At 31.7% G+C, this 14944-nt stretch overlaps 1 protein-coding gene across 3 annotated transcripts in view; it reads right to left on the bottom strand.

The window, feature by feature from the left end:
* The window catches only part of LOC118195446 (uncharacterized), a 96444-nt gene that overhangs the window by 22633 nt on the left and 58867 nt on the right, over positions 1–14944 (bottom strand). For all 3 annotated transcript variants that reach the window (XM_085817879.1, XM_085817877.1, XM_085817878.1), the window contains exons 17-20: positions 12363–12499; positions 7074–7195; positions 4944–5003; positions 4672–4816 (exon numbers count right to left, since the gene is read on the bottom strand). In XM_085817879.1, the coding sequence (XP_085674005.1) occupies positions 4672–4816; positions 4944–5003; positions 7074–7195; positions 12363–12499 (464 nt within the window). The remainder of the gene's footprint in view (positions 1–4671; positions 4817–4943; positions 5004–7073; positions 7196–12362; positions 12500–14944) is intronic.

Below are 14944 nucleotides of genomic sequence, written 5' to 3' on the forward strand. Positions count from 1 at the left end.
TATACAGTAAACATTTTCTTTATTTGAATTTTCTCGCTGGTCAAGAATATGTCCTGCAGGCATGTAACTTTAAGCAATAACAGTTAATCAGAATAAAATAACAATGAATGCTGAAATCACCAAAATAACACCGGAATTGGTCTAGGTCATATGATATCTTCCTGTCCCCCCTACCACTTTCATAAATTTCATAAGGGTCTACCAAGAAACTCTTCTTTCTTACAGCACTTTAATCCTGTGAAATTAAATCTTGCACAGTGCATCAATATGACTGTCCAAGCAAGAAGACATATGCTGGAAACTGTTACTTTGAAAGCAAATTCTTCTTCCTAGAGACTTGCAAAGATTTCAAAGTATTTACATTAGCAATATATGAGTTAAAATTAAATATATGTAGTCAAAGAAAATAAAAATATAGAGAGAAATCCCAAAGAAAAATTTTTCACTTTTTGACATTACTGATTGGTTCCAAAATTGATGCTATTGAAGAGTTTATACAAATCAAAGACGTTCTCAAACTTTTGACAAACGCGTATCATCTAAACAAAAATTTAAAAACTTTAGTACCACCATTACATTTTTCAATTTCTCAGTAGAAATATATATATATATATATATATATATATATTGCCATTTGCACAACCTATTGGCTATTTGTATTATATATGCAGACATAAAAAATATTAATTATAATTGGTTACCATTTTAATTATCAAAATTTAAGTTATAATACTTAAAATAAATAAATTCTAAAATTTAGTGTGAAATTTGGGTGTGTTTAAGAAAGATCAAATTTTTTATATCTGGTCTTATTTCACTTAGTTATAACTGTAAATTAGAATCCACTTTTAATTTTGTTTTGCATTTATTTTATAAATGTAACATGAAAGAAAATCCTTGTTCACCCAAATAAGTTGTGCAAAAAGGCAATATAAATTTAATATATTTATTTGAAATGCCTTTATTACACCCCTCCCGGGTTCAGCCAAAGTTTCTTTTGAAATCACCAAAATAAAACCGGAATTTCTCTAAATCATGTATCTGCATTTGGAGCAAAATGAGAAAAGCTCAACTTTGTTCAGTTAACAGAACATTTATATAGCTGCACAAATTTCTGAAACTCAAAATGAAATATCAGACAGTACAGTACAGCACAACATTTTCATTCATTTTTAAGTACAGAAAGCTGCAAAGACATGGACAAACCATGTGCAAAAAGGGGACAGTTAGAGCTTGATCACAGGAAATTTCTGTCAATTGTTTTCTTACTTTATGAGATAAAATTTCAGGTACATTTGAACAAAATGGATTTCTAATTCAATTTTATTTTTCATAATCTTCAGGAAAATACATATTGAAATTATTTAAATACTTGTATTATTATGCAATTTTCAAGGTTTTTTATCGTTCCATTTATTTTATCTCTAAAAGTAAACAAATTAATAATTTGTTCTTGAAATCCTAAATTTAACTCATTTCACTACTCAAAAATATCAGCTAAACATGCTAAATGCACCAACCATAATTCACTAAATAAATATATTAGCAATTCAAACTTTAAATCACAGAGAAAAATCTGAATTTCTGATTGAAGCTGAAAAAGACAATTTAAAATTTTGCCTCTGGATAACCACCTTACTTCGGGAATGTAATAAAAGCATTTCATGTTCACCGCCTGCCTCTTGGCATAAAATCATTATTATTCTTGAATTTAAAGCTTGGCTTTTAATAATTTTTTGCTGGTTACTAAAGCTTTCACTAATGAAAGATGAATGGAGCAATGAGTAAATTTAGTTTCAGGTGCGACAGGTGCGACTTTATTTCAGAAATCACTCCAGAATGTTTTCCTGTTAAAGCCCAAGCTCTGTCAGTGCATGCAGTAATGCACTTACTCCAAGGAATATCATTCTCAGACATAAAACCGTTAATTGCTTTAAAAATTTCATTTGCAGTTGCTCAATCATGAAGCAATTCACAAAATAAATACTCTTTGGCAATTTGTTTACCTTCTTCGAAATGCATGTAAACTAATAACTGATCAAAGTACTTTCATCCAATTATGATGCGGAATACTAGCTATGTTTTATTTTTTGAATAAATGTCTCTTTTATGGAATTAGGTATTTCATGAATTCGTCAACTTACTATATCATTTGATAATGGAATATTATTAAGTTCATTAGCAGCTTTTCCATTGAATAATATTAAAACAATACGTTTAGGTGCTAGAAATATAAGGTTCTCTCCAATAATGTGAGCCTGATCAGTCTTGGCATTTCTTAAGCTTATTAGGTAACTAGCTAAGCTTTTTTACTTGAAGTAACAAACTTTTTCATTACCTGTTTACTATTTTTTTAACTACAATAATTTCCTCTTAATACATTCTTCAGATTCAAGATGTCTTTTAAGAAACGATGGTTTTGCACTTTGATTGGATAATACTTCAGTGCAAACAACACACTGAGGTTGAGGGTTCATTTCACCTCTATTCCAAGTAAACTCAAATGATAAATAACTTTCGCTGTATTTTCTATAAGAAATCTTTCTTTTCTTTGCAGTATTCTCAGTTCCAGTAAATTGCACTGGATCCATCACCTATGAATCATCACTTTTCCATTTTGAAAATCTACTTTTGTTTTATTATTTTTCACAAATATTTTTAAATGCACAATATATTACGAGTTCTTAAATACAAATGACGATATTCTCAAATTGCGTTGATAAGTAAGGAATACAAAACAACAGCCCCGTTCACATGCAACACTCTTTCGCACAGCTACAGTTTGTATTGGGGAGAAACGAGGATATGAAGCAGTTTCGCCTTCAGGACCAGTTCAGATGCACATCGTCTTCCATCCCTTAAACCATAAGCCACTGTGAGCGATGAATGGTGTCACAAACGCGAATCAGATTGGCAGATTCTAATGTTTACTTACATCTGTCAGTGCATGCAGTTCTATAGCAATAGTAACATTATTTACTATTGCTATAGAACACCATCGGAGTTTGATCCTTTAATTAATTAAAATACACCGAAATTAATTTAAAATGCAATTTATGTACGAGACCAAATGATTAAAAGAAGAAAAGAAACCACATATGGTGCTGAGCGGTTTTAAATAAAATGTTTTGTGGCTGTTAAAATTTCAAACTTTGCTTTTTGAAAAAATGAACAAAACGACAAATTAATAGCATTAATATTATAATTAATTCAAATTGTTTTGACATGCTTTACCAAGATTTTAAATAAAAACTTGTAATTTATGTTTATATTAACTAATTAAATAGCACTAGGTTTTATTTTACATATATATGTAATGAAATTCAGTAATAAATTTTTTAAGAAATTTGAAATGATTTAATTACCATATAGAAAGCTTATATTCTTTAAACTGCATTTTCACAGTTTTTAACACAGTTTAAGGTCTTAAAACTTATATAGATATGGTCTAAATTATTTAATATTTTTACCGCTTAATTAAAATTATATATTTTAGAGAAACAAGAATGGTTTTTGCAAAATACTGAAAAGAAAAATTATTTGAAGTGGAAATGATTTGAATTGAGATCATATTTGTTTCAATGATTTTGCATAAAAATGTGTTTTTATTTTTTTTCTCAGAAACTAATTCATTAATTTCAAAATCAATCCCTAAAGTTATTAAGAACTTTCTAATAAATACAATAAGAAAATATGGGAGAAATCATTGAAAATTGTAACAGAAGAATGACATTTTAATTGTTAAACTTTTCTTCCCAAAATTTTAATTTTAAAAAAATTACTGGCATTTTTTTTTTCCCAGCTTAAAATTAGTTTGTCTCACTAAACAATTTAATAACATTCATAAAAGTAGATGAAAGTTCTTAAATAAAAAAATCATTCAAAAGGCACAGAGTCCCCTTGTTGAGTTGAAGTCGACATGCGCATCTTTAGTTAAATTTCCGTATTTCATACGGTTCTATATAATTTTTTTGGATGATATCGCATCCCCAGATATCAACCAACGTGATTGTTTCGCTGACAATACCGCGAGCTGTCAGTTGCCAGCCAGCCATGTTGTTTGTTAAAATTAAGTAAATCGTGCAGTGCAGTATGAGAAATGTCCCCATTTGCCCTGCTCTTAAGAAGCAGGAATGTTCTACCTCCAATTCGGAGAAGCAGTTAATGCTTGTCGCCGTGGGAATGGGACACGTTGGAAGAAACAGTTTTTGCTACCGGTCGAATCTGCTCTTGTGAACGGGCTAACAAGAAGACAAAATACCTGCTGACAGCAAATTGATGCAAAAAATGATTCTATTTGAAAATAAAGCAATATGAGCCCAGAAATGGTGGCGCATAAAGTGTAGACATGCTAATAAATCGATCAACTCCAAGAGCATTAACGAGATATTATTATCTTTTTAAAGGAACTTATTTTCATTTCCTATTAAATAAAAAACCATTTCTATTACTTCTTTTAAAAACAGCATTTACGACAAATTTTGTTATGTCTATTGCTGAAAGGATATTTGTGAAAACAAAAACGGATTATTATGCTTAAGTTTTTGTGCAGAATCTTTGTTAAAGGTTATATATTTTCCCTGCTACATAAAGATCAGTCTCGCAGTAGTAGATATGTTATGTTTTCTGTTAAGTGGTATGTTACTATTTTACACTAAACAAAATACTTACACAAGGGGTTTTGTGACACTGCAATCATGACCAGCAAATTGATCTTCATCATCAAACCCTTTGTCACAGCCAGCACATATAAGCTGAATCAATTCACCTTCACTGTGTGATTTATTATCAGCAGGCTTATCAATCTCTTTGGATGCTATAATACAAGAAAGGAATGCATGGAGAAAATTTACATTTCAGTATGCATAAAAAGTTATCAGACAATAACATAGTAATAAAGAACATGTATATACTGATAACAGCATAAATTTTTCAAAATTTACCAGCAGCATCAGCCTCATGAGTTCTCATATGAGCTTCTAATAACTTTTGCTTTATAAATCCTAAAAGGGAAAAATTAAATATTATTTTTTTTAAAGGGCGTTTTTATGCTACAAATATTTCACTGCAAAGAAACTTTCAAAACAAATTTTCTGATGAGGATTAGTTTAGAAATTTTTTATTTAATACACACACACATTCAAAAAACATCAATAAGCATAAAATATATTCATTATTTGCTCTTGGTCTACTTGTTCTTAAGCTAGAAAAGCATAGGCCAGAAAAATAAGATTTTCAGGGCATTCACAAACTCATTTTTATTTAGTGCTTTCGAAATTGTAAAGTTTCATTATTATTCTAAAATTAGAAATCTTTCAGGCATCCTCCATTTTACAAAGCACAGTGTTACTGTGAAATTTTTTAAAAGCCGAAGGTGTGAAGCAACTATGTTTACTTTAGATAAATTTTAAAAAACTTCGCTTTTTTATGCTAATACTTTCTTGTTAATTCTCTAGACAGACATAATTTCTTGTTCAGTTACATTGTTGAAGTCGTGTAACTGCTGTGTCGAGAATCTGGATTAACTTGTCGTTTTCAGTAAATTTTCACACTTTCTTTACTATCGGTAACAGTATTTTCTTGATCTAGAACCATACTACAAACTTTGCCATCCTAAATTGATTGATAATTGAGAAGCATTGTCATCATAATTAAAATCTCCTGTATGATCTTCATTTATTACCACTTCTCCACATTTCTTTACAAAATCCTTTAATTGGAAAATTTCACCATTGGTTTGCCATATCCGAAAACCTTTAAAATTCGCAACTATCATCATGAGATTGGCGATTAAAGGCAACTTGTTCCGCTAAATTTTATCTTGCTTCTGTTGTGCTCTAAGACAATTAAGTCTCAATTGTATTGGTTTAGTTATTTATTATACTTATGTCTATTTCTTGAACATGCTTAGGCTTATCTGAGTCCTCATACAAGCCCTGGCGCTGGATCTGGGTTAATGTGAATAACAAATCAGTTATTCTTAATTCAAATAGCACTAAATGTAATCTTTTGACCTATGAGTATCATTAAGAAAATCTATTTTTAGCATAATGGTAATACATTTTTGTTAAATTTTTCCTTGTCAACATTTCTTGGAGCATTTAACTTAAATCTTTAATCATCGCCAAGTGCAATGTCAATATAAAAGGTTACCATACTCTTTATTTTTCAATTACTAACACACACACACACACACAAAAAAAAAAAAAAAAAAAATTATGTTTAGGCATGGCTACATGACTCATTACTCAATTTATCATGTGCTGATAAACATGCAGTGATGAAAACAAAATATAATAAATAATGATTTGCCAGGTCAGCATCAGAAATAGAAAATATTAGTAGGTGTAAAATCAATGATGTATCCATGTAGAATATTTTGGTTTGACATGTAAACCAAGCAGATTCGAACTGGAGCCAAATTCTCGATCATGCAAAATTTGCACTAAAATGATTGTTTTTTCAATAACAAGGTAATTTATTTAGTGTCTTAGGGAAATTACAAATCCGGACTCTCCATGTGTTTTATTATGTGTGGGGGCAGTGAATCAAATGGGGATTGGAGGAATTTGTTAAGCATCCCCCCTCCAATAAAAATAAAATTGTTGGTGGCTTTGAGGTCCGGATTTTAGATCATTCAGGATACTGGACGTCCGGATCTCAGACTTTGTACTGTAATACTAAAGGAAAGAATGATGCATTAAATCTACAGCCCATATAAAGATAACTTTGCTACAAATCAGTTTCACCAAGGAACTGAGGAAATGACACTAAAACTTAATTTCAGACTCGCCTAAACAAATTCCCTTCATTCACACTGCTTGCAGTCTAAATACAGCAATTTGGATGAATCTGTTTTCAGCATTACTGCGATCTGCACTCACACATAAAACTTTGGATTATACAAATAATTCAAATAAAACTGCATAGCATTTAGTTTTCATGAAAGATTAATTTTATTACTTATTATTCAGAGTTTCAGCTTGTTAGGATGCTCTGAACTAAAAGACCTAACAGCTATAAAATAGAACCCAACCATAATACATTTTGAAATAAAAGCCAACAGAATTTACCTTTCTGACAATAAGGACATTTGTGATCATCATCTCCTCGATGTGTTTTAAGGTGATAATAAAGACTGATTTTTGTAACAAGTTGACGAGTGCAACCTTTCCAAGGGCATTGCATTGGTGGACTAAAATAAAAATTTCAAAGCTATTAATTTACATAATAAAAATAATTTGTTTGCATAAGTTAACAAGATTTTGCTTAATAATACATATTTAATACATTCAAATGCACTTGCGTGAATCTTGTATTACTTTTATAAATAACACTACATTTATGTTATGTTAATTTAAGCAGACACTTTCAACAAAAGAACTCATTTAATTATTTAGAAGAACACTGCTACATAACAAGTTATTTTTGCATCCATTCTTGTTTCTAGAATGAAAATGATGAAGTCGGTGTTTTTGCCAAATGTTTTTTAATTTATACATGTTTTGATTGATTTAAATTAATCACGTAATTTTTATACATAATAAAAGGAAGAGTCTTTCTGACTTTTGTTCGTGCTGCACATAAGCTAGACCAAGGGCTAAGTTTGGTACATAAAAGCATCTAGACAAGAACCAGTGCACCTCGAAGAGATTTTTTAAAATTTTATGTTTTTTGATGAAATCAAATCAAATTGATGCTGCTGATATCACTGTTGCCACTCCAAATACTGAGGGTGATAATTTTGTGCAGTCTTTAAATTTAATTTCTCTCTTGGATACTGGATGCTTGTAGAGAGAAGGCAACAATAAGTTGGTTAACTTACTTATTAGGATAACTAATATTTGAATTAAGGGATATTGCTTTTTCCAGTACATTTAAAATCCAGATGAAGTCTGGCCGCTCAATGACTAGTGATAAAATAAAGATAAAAAAAAAGCATACTCTAATTTTGCAAAAAAGCAAAACAGAAATGGTATACAGCATAGTTCATAGAAAAATAAGTTGCACTGCAACTAGAAATATCACATAAAATGTTATTTAAATATTAAGAACTCAGGACTGGGTAAAAAAAAAAAAAAAAAAAAAAAAAAAAAAAAAAAAAAAAAAAAAAAACTACCACCCAGAGTGGCCCTTTTGTCACCTAAGTTGTAACAGTAACCTTTTATTGTGTATAAATGACTAAAATATTATTACAAATTTTGTATAGGGCTCTAACGAAAGTTTCCCGCCACCACAAATATTGCCTGTGCAAACAGTTCACGTTACTATGTTTAATCATATTTTATCAAACGATTTTTTGGCAAGAGACTTGCTTCAGAACACTGTGTAGTGATATTTATAAAAAAATATCGGTATCTTTAAGTACAAGGTGTCTGAAATGAAACTATCAAGAGTACCAGATTAGAAAAATCATTTATTTCCAGTTCTGTTGCAAAAAGTCAGCTACAGAATGTCACCAAATCATGTGTATAGCTTTAGGTACTAATGCTGAATCATATGACATTGTGAAGGTTTGCTACAAGAAGTTCAAAAACAAGAACTATGACATTCAAGAAGCAGTGCGCTCTGGTCGGCCTACTGATGTTGATGAGGCCTGCCTGCAAAACCTCCTGGAAGATCAGTATGCAACTACTCAGAGTTTGCTAAGGAGTTAGATGTTAGTGACATGTCCATTAGCCGTGCTATGCATTGCATAAACTTGACATACAAGTTCAATCGCTAGAGGCCGCATGAGTTGCACAAATAAGGAGAGATGTGTTCAGGCCTGCACTAAATCTACTCAAATATCAATGCAAGGACAAAACTCTGAACTGGATCGTCCCTGTGATGAAAAGTGGATTTACTTCAACAACACAGGCGATAAGGGGGTTGGTCTGCAGCCAGTCAGCACATCAACAGCGTCGTAAAGTGCAATCTTAAAAAAAAAAATCATGCTTTGTATATGGTAGGATTGGCATAGTAGTATCCACAAAGAGTACCTGGAAAAAACCTTGACAGTAAGGTGCACCGCAAGTGAACTCAGTTCCGCACAAAAAGGTACTGACTGTTCCTTCAAGATATTGCAAGACCACATGTGTCTGCATTCACCAGTTAGACTCTGTACAGATTTAAATGGGATCTTTTGCCACACCCACCATACAGCCCTGACATCACTCCTTCGGACTCCACCCTTTTTTCACACCAGCAGCTACATCTTGCTGGTGCTATCTTCCATTCTGCACAGCACATCTGAAATGAGGTTAACTGTTTTTGGACTCACTGCCACTAAGTTTCTGGACTGACTGCTTTGAAAGAACTACTAAAATGTTGGCAGGGTGGATTTGGGTGGTGATTACTACCCGAACCAAAAGTATTGGTTTCATGTGTTTTTGCTAACTTTATTACGAATGCTTTTTTGGTGGTAAACTTTCTTTACAACCAGATATATATGCAAATCATTCGAGTGAGATTATATGTAAATTGTAGTATTTTCTGTATAATGTAACATTAAAGGTGTCAAGAATACAAAAGTGCCAAGCCGGCAATGCTTACGTGACTTATTTTTGTTGCCACACATGGCGAGAAATTGCAAAAATTGGGGAGAATTTTGATCTGATCCCTACATAACTGTACATGCCTTTCAGCGATTTTGAGAAATTGAAGGTATTGGAAATTTCTCAGCAATTAGGCAGAACTATATAGACAGAGCATTAGTTCTCAATTTAATTCAGAATTTAGCTGAGAGTACTGAGAAGTCAGTGAGCAACTTTATGCATTGGGGCTTTTTATTGAGTTCTATGTTTAACATTCTTAGTAGTTTGAAGTGGTAAGTGCTGATTGTGTGCTCTGTCATGCTGAAAACAGCAGTATGACAGAGAAAGTACTTTTGTGAAAAGTTCCAGAACTGTATAGTGTTTCTTTAGAGAAAATAAATTTTATCAAGCTATCATCAGTTCTGTGTGCATTCAAACCATTACTAACCCATTCACGGGGAGTAATATTAAAATAAGTAGAACACAATTATGAATTGTGTATTGACATTGAACATTGTATTGACCCTAAACATTGAAAATACATTTAAAAATATTTATATGAAGGAGGAAAATAAGGATTAGGATTATTCAATTATGGCAAAGCACACGAGGGCTATCTGCCTAAAGGGAGGGAGGAAACTTAAGACAACACATAAGATAGTATTGCAAAGAAATATACTTTGAAAGTAACGCTTGAGTATTATTAAAAAAAAAAAAAACCTGCTGATAACTTTAAATCAGTTTGAAATATATAATTTATAATCTCTTGATGCTGTCATCTCAAGAAAGAATATATACTTGTTAATTATACTGATACTCTCAAAAAGTATTCTTTCTGGTTTCAAGGACTTTTAATGCAATTTTTTCTGGCAGTCACATTGTCACAGTTAGCACCAACAGTTTTATTTGCTATGATTTTAGGAACTGTTGCTTCAGCAGGATCATTGTTAAGCATCATATAACAGCATCAATGTTAAGGTACGAGTTATTCATTCACACAATTTTTTCATGCTACTTTATTTTCTACAAATATTTGGTGAAAACAGAACAGCAGTCCTTAAACAGTTCATCCAGAGCTCTTGTAGGGAAGCATGCCAAAAATTTCATTCCTTTTAATGTAAACACTAGCATACTGTCCTTTATTATTTACCAGAAATGTCTCTGATCTAACTTTATATGTGTGCTTTTGGTTTGCTTGTGTTCCATCTAGTATTTAAAAAACAAAACATAAAAGAACCCTATGCATTTCAGTGAAACTGACCACCTTTGTTTGCAAATGGATAAAATATGTAGATTATAGAAACTAGTTCCTTGGATTCCCAGCTGTCAGCACTAGTCGCAGAATTGGTTTTTTCAGAGTTGTAATTATTCGCCCCTTTTGGCTTCTGCTCAAGCTGTGGATCTAACAGTTTTCATTATTCGCTCTTTTTATCACCCCTGCTCTAGCCGCAAATATTTATAAACATAAATTTATCTATCTAATGTATTTTTTCAAGTTGCAGAACAAAATGTGGACTAAATGAATGAGAGAACCTTGAGGAATATTTGGTATCATTTGGTGAAATTAGATAAAAAGATAATTTCCATTTGGGATCTGCCTCCAAAATTTATTTTTACACTGTGCTTTGTAGTAGCAACAAAATATCAATTATAATAATAAAATAATGTAATCTTTAACAAAAGTGAGTTTAGCTTTCATTATTTTTTTATTTTTAATATTTTTTATTCCAGAATTTTATTGCTGTTCTATGTAGAAAGTTTTTTTTTTATTTATTTATTTATTTTTATGGAAATCTCAAAAGTACAGTTGAAACAAACCAGTCCAGAGAGTGAGTGGTTTGGTTGAGTTGATTCCAGCAATCCCATTCCTTGTTGATTTTTTCTGCTCCCCCCCATCTCTGCACACCACTCTTGATCCATGCTTGTTTCAAGCACATTCATCAAGGTCAGTGCTAGTGAGCGGTGAATCATTAAAAAGAACTAATTCACTTCAGTGAGTAAACAGTTTGCCCATCTCTACTGAGAACTGAAGTTGGCATCTAAAAAGTGACTTAATATAGTATGCACTATGTAGACATGAAACAGAAATTGGTCAGAATCACAAAAATATGATTTAGTAAGAGGAGTGGCCTACTATCCAGGTAAAATGCTAATGAAATCTTTCTGTATAACATGCTAAGTCTAATGGTATGGAAATATACGTCATGTAAAGGAACATGAAGATACAATTCATTTAGAGAACCATGAATTAGAAATAGATAGCATATGGATGCCCTGAGTCTTCATACACAATGAATAACTTAGAATGTTTATGTTACGACAAAATAGCAAACCATATCATTTCAAAAGGAATAACTTGCTTAATTCTCCTTTATTGTTTATGTGTCTAGAATCTCTTCTTGTTGGGCTGCGTTAATGACACAACATTGAGAAATAATCTTAAAACAGTAAAAATGTGAACAGTTCAAAGAAAATTTGAAAATTAACTACACATTTGAAAAATTTATCCACGTAGTTTTTTATAAATCCACTCCCTCCAAAAAAAAAAAAAAAAAAAAAAAAAACTCTACGCTCTTGCATAGCTTTTGAGAATGAAGTTAAAAAATATATTTTTGCACCTATTCACAATTTGCCTTATTTCATGGATTTGTAATGGATTGAATGCCCACAGAACTGACAAAAACATAGACATAAGTATTTTATCGAGAATGATTAAACAGAACTTTCTTACATTTTATAAATGGAAGTGAGTATATAAAATAAATAGAAGGGATTTATATAAAACATAGATTCATGAAGATTTAAACAAGCTGATATTTTTAACGATAATAAAATTTTTGCACTTACTCATGAGCTTCCATGTGAGTTGTAACTTGTTCTTTGTGAAGGAATCGTCGATGACAAATTTCACACTCAAACACTATGCCATGTGTTTTTAAATGGCCCCAGACGCTTTGAGTTGCTTGGAATTTACGACCACAGAACTAATAAAACAAAAGCTATTTACTAAAGCAAACAAAAGCCCCCACACACACACAAAAAAAAGATTTAAATTTATCTGAAGGGGAATTTAAATTGCAAAAGAAACACATTTTATACGCAAACTGGTGAGAACTTTTGAAAATGTTTCTTAAGTAGTACTATGAATATTTTCCAAATGTGATAAATTAATAACATAGTAATTAATATCAAAACTGTGAAAGCATATGAAATCAAAATACTGATTTAAAATTGACCAAACATGTAATCACTAAAACACTTTGCAAAAGTACACATTTAATTAATCTAAAACTAAAATCTTGACTCAAACAAGTAGCAACATTATTTAAACTGACATTATTACAAAAGAAAATTAAAAAAATGGTTAATATTGTTGCGAACGACGCATGCTCCGCTCTTGGGAAACAGATCGAGCCTCCTGACCAACAAGCATAGAAAAAGAAAGTTTTTTTTTTTTTAAAACGGCAACGACGAGGAACAATTGACGTTAAGTAGATTAGAAGTTTTTTTTTTTTTTGTTGTTGTTGCAATGATTGAGATATTATTACTGTTTTGTGTGAAGTGTCAAAAACGTCAAGTAATTCACGCAAAATAGTGTCAATTTTAGATGAGTTTGAAATATAGTCTCCCTAAGCTGCAGACCAGAATCGAAGAACGAGGATCATAATGGCCCTATCACTTCTATGGACGCGCGCGCTTACCCGGGACAATTCCGAGAAACGAGATTCTAGTAGCACGGCTTTAAGCGGCAGGCTTCCGAGAAATGTTTCGTCTAGCTAGGAGGAACGTATCCCAGCTACGAGCAACATTTTAAAACTTTTCCGAAAATGTTCCGGGTGGAGACGTGTTCCTCGAACGTTCAACCAATCAGACGAAAGTTCTGCTTCTGAAGGATCACGGGTAACTTTCAATATGGCGGTGGCTCTCACTGTGATGTCATGGACGGTGGAAATAGAGGCTGATTTAATTATTGCTGTTTTGTTGTAATAATATAACTGCCTGTGTCATTTTTAAAATGTTTATATATTCATTAAATATATAATCGTGGAAATTTAAGAGTTGACAGTATTTTACGACGTTCTTGCAGTTTGGATTTGTTTACAAATTGTTCATCGCCAAAAGTTCGCCAACTTTGTCGTATTTCGTGCTGATCGTGTATTATCACTTATATAATAGAATTTTATTTCTTAAATTTAAGTTGAATAATTTTTTAAAATCCGTTTGTATATGTGCGGCTTTTCTCCTAATTACTTATCTTTTAAATTGTTAATTGCATAATCAGTCACACATTTTAAACAGCATAAAAGATGCATAAAAAAAAGAAAAGCATAGCTTATGTAATAATGAGAATACTCATTAAATGTGTCTATTATTTTCATGTTATTAATGAAATACTTTTTGGATTATAAATACATTAGAAACTATACTTTTATTGTAAATGCTACATATTGAAACATTGGATATTTATGGATTTATTATTATTCATGGTGAAAAACATTTGTATATACATTCATTAATATAAATCTTATTCATTACATTAATACTAATAAATATATATTAACAACTCCTAAACCATTGACCTCTCTACCTGTATGTAAATATGTGACTTATTAAATGTGTATATATATGTATGTATGAATAGAAAAATGATCATTGGGAAAAAGTTTACTTGAAGTTACTTTTAATTCATATAACGATCATGTAATTAGCAGCAACTGTAGTCATCAGTTCTTTGCAAATTATTATGGATATGTAATATTCAGTTGAAAACTAAATGAACAGCATTTGAGTACTAAAGAGTGTACACATTTTGTTATTGGTTTAATTCATAATTATATCATATTTATGATCTACGTAATATAAACATGACTAATAAATAATAAGAAATGTAACAGCTGTGCATTTATAAGATTTGATTACATAAAACAGTGCACAACTGATTATCACCTTCACATCTGTTTACATAATGAATTGTACTTTCCAATTAAGTACACGGGCCTATAAGTGACCGAAGCGTCGTTGAACACTGGTAGTTCTGTCTCAGGTTAGAATGCTGCGAACAAGCTGGCTACATGGGCGTTTTCTTGGTTTTCTAAATTTGTAACTGGTATTCAAGCCGGTTTAAAAAAAATCTTCTACAAAGGGATCCCTCTTGTTGTTATCCCTCGAGGCTTTGCGGTAATCACATAAAACAATCTGAGCCCACCAGCGACAGAGCGGTAAAGTCGCTGAACACTGGTAGTTTGGTCCGAGGTTTGAATCCCGCGAACGGGCTGGCTGCATGGGCGTTTTCGTGGTTTTCCCCAATGTGTAACGTGTGTACGAGCTAGTTCCCCTTAGAAAGTCCTCCACGAAGGCATTCTTTCCCTTAGGAAGATAGCCCTAGTGTGCTTTGCTGTAATCTCAATAAACCAAACCATAAAACAAAC

This window comes from Stegodyphus dumicola, chromosome 1, assembly GCF_044657685.1.
Source record: "Stegodyphus dumicola isolate Sdum_Otavi_A_Nest chromosome 1, ASM4465768v1".
Classification (NCBI taxonomy): Eukaryota; Metazoa; Arthropoda; class Arachnida; order Araneae; family Eresidae; genus Stegodyphus; species Stegodyphus dumicola.